The sequence below is a fragment of the Xyrauchen texanus genome, chromosome 10, assembly GCF_025860055.1.
Source record: "Xyrauchen texanus isolate HMW12.3.18 chromosome 10, RBS_HiC_50CHRs, whole genome shotgun sequence".
NCBI lineage: Eukaryota > Metazoa > Chordata > Actinopteri > Cypriniformes > Catostomidae > Xyrauchen > Xyrauchen texanus.
In genome coordinates this window covers 14,207,548-14,215,657 of record NC_068285.1, presented here as the reverse complement: position 1 = coordinate 14,215,657, position 8,110 = coordinate 14,207,548, and the positions used below count along the sequence as shown (strand labels likewise).

General features: G+C 34.8%; 1 protein-coding gene across 4 annotated transcripts in view; it reads right to left on the bottom strand.

Annotated features, from left to right (window-relative positions):
- Positions 1-2,117: 2,117 nt before the first annotated feature.
- LOC127650363 (major histocompatibility complex class I-related gene protein-like) overlaps positions 2,118-8,110 on the bottom strand; it is a 78,244-nt gene continuing 72,251 nt past the window's right edge. Inside the window, exons 3-8 of one of the 4 annotated variants that reach the window (XM_052135734.1) lie at positions 6,074-6,352; positions 4,169-4,450; positions 3,810-3,914; positions 3,654-3,671; positions 2,982-3,023; positions 2,118-2,903 (exon numbers count right to left, since the gene is read on the bottom strand). In XM_052135734.1, coding sequence (XP_051991694.1) covers positions 2,986-3,023; positions 3,654-3,671; positions 3,810-3,914; positions 4,169-4,450; positions 6,074-6,352 — 722 coding nt within the window. In that variant the 3' untranslated portion in view covers positions 2,118-2,903; positions 2,982-2,985. The remainder of the gene's footprint in view (positions 2,904-2,981; positions 3,024-3,653; positions 3,672-3,809; positions 3,915-4,168; positions 4,451-6,073; positions 6,353-8,110) is intronic. The other 3 variants (XM_052135735.1, XM_052135733.1, XM_052135731.1) reach the window with 3 other exon arrangements.

The window sequence follows — 8,110 nt, the reverse complement described above, 5'->3', positions numbered from 1 at the left end:
TTTAGTTGTAGTGTGTTTAAAGACCTCAAGGGGCTGCATCTGTAACTGAGGGGCGTGTGTCGCAGTTCGGTCTTTTCGAAATTTTCAATAATGTGCCATTTATATGACCCGAAAAACTCAATAGAACTTACAAAGAACTAATAATATATATTTTATGTCCCACATCTGAGCAGCTGAACAGTGAATCTTCCCTAATTGTCATATTTCATATCCCTTCATATCAGAGGCGGCGGCAGCCGATTTTGCCGGGGCTTCAGCCCCGAATGTTTTGAGTGTAGCCCCGAATGTATTTTGAAAAGTTGACTAACAAATATGAAACCGGACAATAGCCTATGTAAACCCCCAAAATCATAAGTTGCCTTATTTCATTGTGCTTTGGCTTTGCACATACTGCATACAGCCTGTAAAAATAGACATAGGCATAATCTAGCCTATAGAATAAGTTCCTTTGCTGTCGGTAGCCTATGGGCGACTCCGTTTCTTCCTCTCTGTTGAATATGCAGCAGGTAGGGGAGGAGCTTGCACAGTCGTTGACATCAACTAACGTTACTTAGTGGCGAGTTAACAGCAGTTAGCAGGAAAGACAGCAAAAATTAAGCAAATGAGGCTTTGGGGATTTTTCCCAAAGACGTCAGTGGGTAAGAATTCACATTTGTTTTTGTCCTTGAAGTCTGAAGATCATCATCCAGCTGGCTTTCACCTACAGTAGGCTAAACCTCAAGAGGTCCACTACCGACTGTCATTACATGTTGTAGCCTCCGTGTATAGACTGATGCATCTTGGTAGCTTCTCGTTAGCGCATTCGCCTCTCACGCCGGAGACCGCGATTCTAGTCCCTTTCGGAGCATACTTTTCTTGTTTATCAGGTGTTGTTTTCGCTAAGGATAACCAATAATCATTAACATAAAATGTATGTGTGACTTGTTTTGTGATATTAGTTTGTAGGAAATATACACTTTGATTTGATTAAATGGTTTTGTAGAGTGTAGCAAAGATGAGCAACAGACTGAGGAGCAGCAGCTGTGCCAGAATCAGACATGGAAACTGGTAACAATTAATAAGTCACTTTACTTTAGAGAAAGTTAAAAGTGAAACATTGTTTATGATCCTAATGAAAGGATTTTGACAGATGAATTATTCTCATAGAGATGATGAGAATTATATACAGTTCGATGCCATGGTGTGTCAATGAACTAAAGTCATTCATGTATTGCTTTAACTTAGGATCTTATACATCATTTTGACTATTTAGGTCAAAAAATATAAATTATTTATATTCAGTATTTTTTTACCTCACTTTACTCACTATAATATAACTCTTTTGTGATGACTTTATGTTAATGTACATGAAAATTAAAGAATCATGATAGATCTTAGGGCAATCCCACTGATCTGCTCTTCCCAATACATTTTCTTCAATGGTATTGGTCCACAATTTGAAATATGTAGCACTTGATGAATTAGTTGTTTGAAGCTGATTTGCAATAAGTTATGTGCTGTATCTGTTCTTTTGCATCACAGATGATTCAGGGAGGAGAGAGGATGTTGAGGATAGTACTAGAGTGGAAGATTTAGGAACTGTAGAAACAGGCCCAGCCAGAGCAAAACTCAAAGAATACCCTCTCACCAGCTTTGGTGTGACAATAAAATTGTCTGGGCTAAGCCCCGGATGTCCTTCAATGCTTTAAACACCTCTGCTTCATATCAACTTTCACAGTTACATTTCATAGTGCTGTAATGCTCAAACATTCAACTGTATAAGGAGCAAAAGTTGATTAGTGGATTCAATTAAATGTAAATTATGTCAAGTAACTCAAGAATTCAAAGATTTATGAGGTGGTGTTCTAGTGTGACAACATTCATTTATAGATAAAGACAGCAGGTTTAAACGGCCTGTATTCTTGTAATTCTGTATGAAGTTGCAGTTGTTTCTAAAATGCTCTGATCAGATGTTTAGTATACAGTGAAAATCTGTTGTAAAGTGAAAATGTATTTCGCACAATATAATTAAAATCTCTCTAATGTGTCATATTTTCATAGTAGATTATAAAACCGGTTTCATGAACTCAGATTTGTGTTTGGAAATAAAAACTACTTTATTACAGAAAGACATTCAACAATTTCTCCTTTCTGAGGTCGTTTATTTTCAAAGAATCAAAATTACATTTAAAATTTCAGACAATCAATAAAACATTCATGTTCACTGAATTTAGATTTTGAAACCTCAAATAAAGGAAAATATTTGTTGTTCTGTTATTCATAGGAACAGATATTCATGTAATGTTTTAACAGTGTAACATTGTTAAAATTAAAAAGATCAATTATTATTCTGCAGAACAGTTTATCAACTAATTTATTTAAAACAAAAAGAAGGAAATTTACAGACAGAAAAAGACGATGAATCCCATAAATCATGAAGATTACATGATGGCACATAATCCATAAATCCAGATTAACTTGTATTAAATAAACAATTAAATCTTGTTAGAATAAAAACAGAATATTTCACTGGGGAGTTTCTAATTTAATAAACTAATCAGATTTCTAATGATTTACTTTTTCAGGGTCAGAACTGACCTGACACTTAATCAAACCTGCAGATTAATCATTTGTATTGTTTTTAATGTGAATAAAGACAAATATTTACATTTTCCATTTAAGTCTTAAGATCAATGTGCCATATTTCTACATCTCAAATGTTCATAAAATAAATGAAGACCGGATGAATAAAAAAAATGATGAAGTATTTACATAATGAAGAATCATAAACAGATCAATCCCACCACAAACTAATAAAAACATTTAATTGTATTTAATTTATCCATAAATCTGATCCTGTGTGTTGTTTTATAGATAAGACTGACAGCAGGTTAACTTCATCCCTCTCACGCATCTGATGTCTCCTAAAATGACAGTAAAATATAAATTAAATTCAGTCATTTCACATGATTTAAGTTGCACTTATGAATGATTACACTTACATCTTTATGCAGGAGCTGAACTGTTTGAACCATCATCAGATCCTAGAACAGAAAATAAACAAGAGATCGTTTAGATGATCACATCACATATTTATACATGCATAATAATATATTAAAGTCATCAGATGAATAGGAGCAATCTGGAAAGTGTTTGACACATTATAAAAAGTATCAGTTTGGTTCATGAATATTAAGTAGGTGATGTAATATCCACAGTCATGTAAATATATATTGTCTTATTGAGTTCAATTTGCTCTTTGTGTCATATGCGTGAATGTCTGTTAAATGTTGTCCTGTAGTTTTTAAAGGGGGTCTTTGGTGAAAGCAGCGGGCACTGCCATATAGCGGCCGGTTATTAAAGGCTGCTGAGGCCTAAAGTCATTGTATTATGCAGCCGACTACAATATTATACAAAATAAACACAATATAAAGTATATTTTACTAAAAAAGTGTGTGTCTGTGTGAGTGTGTGAGGTGAATGTAGTCGGGTTGATTTAGTGATATTAAATGTTTTAGGCTGGAAACAAACCAGTAAATCTACAAATATTACCACATTAATATTTAGTTTAAAATGTTTCAGTGTAGATATATGAACATATTAATATCCTGTAAATCACATCAGTGCCATCTTTATATATTTACATCTAATAGAGGTTATGATGAGAAACTTACCGCTGACAGGTTTGAAGTCTGAAAACAAACAGAGGAGCTCATTAATTTCACACAACAACAAAATATGAACTATCAAAACTAAAGCTGCCATCAGAACAACAAATATGTGAAACATACTGAAGTCAGTGAAATACAATCATACGTGTCTGTCCTCACCTTTCTTCTTCTTCTGATAGATCTTATAACCAATGCCAGCCATGCCAACCAACAGAACGACAGCAACAACAACGCCAACAATGATGCCAATGGGAAGAGAATTTCCTGTTTGTTCAGAAGAAAACATCAAATTATTCAAAGATCTTGACATTGTTAGTAACTCTATGGAAAGATCATTTCAACAGACACAAAAACAAGTTTGTGATTGTGATGTTTGTGTACGGTGTGTTCAGAAAGTGTATTTTATATATGCAACCTCAATTATAATAAATCTAAACATACACAGTTTGTATGAGAAAAGAACATTTTATTTTTTAATAATTCATAGTTTTATAGTCCGCACATGTAATAACTCTTACCATAGTTTGTCCTGATCTCACTCTCTTCCTTGTTGATGCCCTTGTGCTCCACCAAACAGCTGAACTTGTTGTTCTTCCACTCATCAGGTGTAACTGTGAGCGTGCTCGTCTTCTGGAAGGTTCCGTCCTCATTGGGAAGAAGTTCACCCAGTTCAACATCCTCATGATGCTCCTCTCCGTTTTTCATCCAGGTGATTGTTACTCCACTGGGGTAAAAACCTGTAGCATGACACGTGACTGAAGAAGAGGAATCCTTCTGCAACAGAGACACCCGAGGAGAGACTGAAGAGAGAGAGAGAGAGCGAGAGAGAGAGAGAGAGACACACACATGGGGGAAAGAGGATTCATTTGAAAAAGGTATTAACAACCTCTTGTCCAAACAGGATATCTGAAAATCATAATTGCATTGATAATCGTCCTTAAAGGGGTCATGACATGAGAAACCAAATTTGCCTTGATCTTTTGGTATATAAGAGGTCTTTGTATCATTAAAACGTCCTGCAAGTTTAATATTTTAAGACGTCCTCCCCATTCTAAACGAATCATTTATTTAATCAAGCTCAAAATACAGCTCGTTCTGGATTCATGGTTAGAAGTGACGTGACGGTTAGAAGTGACGTAACAGCATTTGCATATGACCGCCTCCAGCACAAGATAACTACGCTTTAAGCGCCAAGACAACTACGCTCATTTCAGTATCGCCGTCGCCTCACAAGTGTTCAGTCGATGGACAGCGAGCTCTGACAGAGACTACTTGTGCACAGGAAAATTACGATGCCACACAGATGTGCTGTTCCTGGCTGTGGTCAAACAAAACCTCTGAATAAGCTGCCGAAAGATCCAGACGTCAGGGAAAAATGGATGCAGTTTATTTTTTGCGGACGTCCCAGTCACGGCAGTGTTAACTTAAGCGTTTGTTCTGTACATTTTAAGGATGACTGTTTTGAGAACAAATCTCAATATGATGCTGGCTTTGCCAGAAAACTGTTGCTGAAAGATAAGTCCGTGCCGACTATTCTGGGAAAAACGACGACGCAAACTGTAAGTAATCTATTTTAAACTTTAAACTACTTTTTAAAGCGCAATTTCATTCATTATGAATAGTCACAGTGTTTTTACTTAGTTTACTTGCATATTGTTCTGGCTGGGGGCGTCAATAATTGATACATAGGCACTGACGTTAGTCAATCATAACAGTGGGCGTTAACACTGAAGTCTTAAATGGAAAACGCCCCCAAAACAGACTGTTTGAATCGGAGGATGAGAAACAGGGTGGGAAAAGGTCATAAATCACTAGATTTTAAAAGTTTTTCTTAAAAAAAAATATATTAATACTATAATTGCACCTAAGGGAACATAATAATACAATAAAAAAAACCATGTCATGACCCCTTTAATGAAGTATAATGAAGAATGGAGGGAGGAAGGGAAAGAGACATACTGTATGTAAACTGAATTACAGAGCAAATAAAAGATTGCAGAGGTTCTGTAGTCTAATAATACTTTATCTTACCAAAATAATTTATCTTAGTAACTGAGTAACGGTCACACTTCAGCACAGAATTGAGTGTTAATAATTTAAACACTTTTATTTGTTAAGCCGCTGCTGCTCAATACATCACTTCAAGCATGCTCTTTAAGAGTCACGATGCTTTATTTTCTTGGTGTTTTCATCTTAATTTCACAATTCAAATAAAAAAGTTCTTAACATGTTGTAGAACAATTCAGAAGGTTTTATTCTATTCAACCGTATTGTCTGACTCCGTCTCAATCCAAGGAGGAATTATTACATTAATACAAATTTAAAAAAAAAACATCTTCTATACATTTCTGCATAAACCCACAAAAAAAAATATTTTCAAAGGAAATATGTACATGATCAATGCTGGATAAGAAATTATGCACCTGTTTTCTCCAGGCTGCTCTTCCCATACTGCAGATATTTCTTCAGCGACTCAATGCACACAGTGTTGAGGTAATGTTTGTCATGCTCAAGTAGGGCTTTGTCCTTGTTCCACCTCTCTGTGGTGATGAATCCTTGTGGTACTGGTGAAATCCATCTAAAATTCTTCAAATCCAGAGACAGAAAGTCTTCTCCATCATATCCTTCCTGGAGAAACCCATTTGTTGCTTCAGTCTCATCATCCCATTCACAGCCGTACATTTGCTGGTATGTGTGCACACCTGTGGAGAGTCACACAGAGAGTGATATATACACTGTCTGTATTAGTAATAAAAAAAATAGTTACGTATGAACTAACACACAGTCTGTACTTACAGTATTCTGTTGATTTAAGAATGTATAAATCTCAAGATATTGCTTTTGAAATAGAATAAAACTCACTTATGTTAAACATTTTGTCAAACACCGAGTTGATTTATTACTACTACAGTAATATACCAGATTACCCACTTGAGAATGTTTCAACTCCTTTCAGTTATCCAGATATTTTATTTACAATATGTTCAGAGGTAATATCATGTCAAGTTAAGTGAGACTAATTTAATTAAAGAATATATAGGTGCATAAATGTTGATAAACAACATTCAGCAACATGTTAAAACTGGATTTAGTATCAAAGTTAGTTCCAGTATCAAATTGTAACAAATGCAATACAACAATCCTCTTAATACATACAGAACATTATGCAACAAAACTATATAGCAGAGGTGTCAAAATAATTTTAGTTAGAGGGCTGGATTGGACTAAAGTCTGATTTATGCTTCTGCGTTGAACGTACAAACGCCAAAGCGTTGATTTGCATTTATAGTTCTATAACCAAAATACTATTGTATTAGAGAAAATGCCCACATTTCTGAAATAACTGAACCTTTCATAAATAAATAAAGGCAATGCAATGATATTTGTGGATTCAAAAGGATTTATTAAATTGTTGAAGCATTGAAAACAAAACGGGCTAATCAAAATATGTAGTATTTAAGTACATATTATTTATTAAACATGCTGAGAGAATATAAATCAGGTGTAGACTGTATGACTGCTTTTGACACACTTAAATAATAAAAAATAAATAATGAGGCATACTTCAAAGCTCTGTGCGTTTTGACACACACACACACACGTGTCCTGAGTTGCACTTTAATTACTGTCACTTTACACCTGGCTGCTACCTCAATAACTGCTATGTGCATAGAGCACTATCTCATAGTATGTTGTGTTTACGTTTGGCAGTTTTAGAAACTGTCATCTTTTGCACTACTGTGTACTGGTCGGCGCTGCACAGTCTCTCACTGTGTCTATTGTCCTGTTTATATTTAGTAATTTATTGTACTGTCCTGTACTTTTTGCACATGTTTGCACGTGCTCTTTATATAGTTATGTTATTTAGTCTGTGTAGTCTCATGTGGTTCTGTGTTTGTCCTATGTTGTTTTATGTTGCACCATGGTCCTGGAGGAACATTGTCTCGGTTCTCTGTGTACAGTACTAACTGTATATGGCTTAACGGCAATAAAAACCACTTGACTTGACTTGAGTCTCTCCACAAACAAGTTTTTCCGTGTGCAGACATGTTGATAACTCTGACTAGACTATTTCATATGAACCAATAAAAACACAGATCAGAATCAGAACATCAATGTAATTTATGAACAACTGGTTCACTGTCAAAGTGCCACAAACATCATCTGCTCATTTCTAAAGTATTAATGCATCCATCAATCCTGAGTAGCACAAGGACAGGCTTAGCATCTATTTTAAGTTCTATTTAGGATATGTCTTTGTTAAACAAAGAGAACCAGAAATTATTGTTTTTAATTGAAATAATTGTTTTTCAATTTGATTGTTCTGTAGAGAGGATACAGTGTCCTCCACATATATTCCTTGGTAATTATGAGAAAAACAGGCTGTGAAATTTTTTTGTTTATCTTTTTGATCTTTCATTTATATAATTTACAAAAATCGAATCTTTCATTGAAATAAA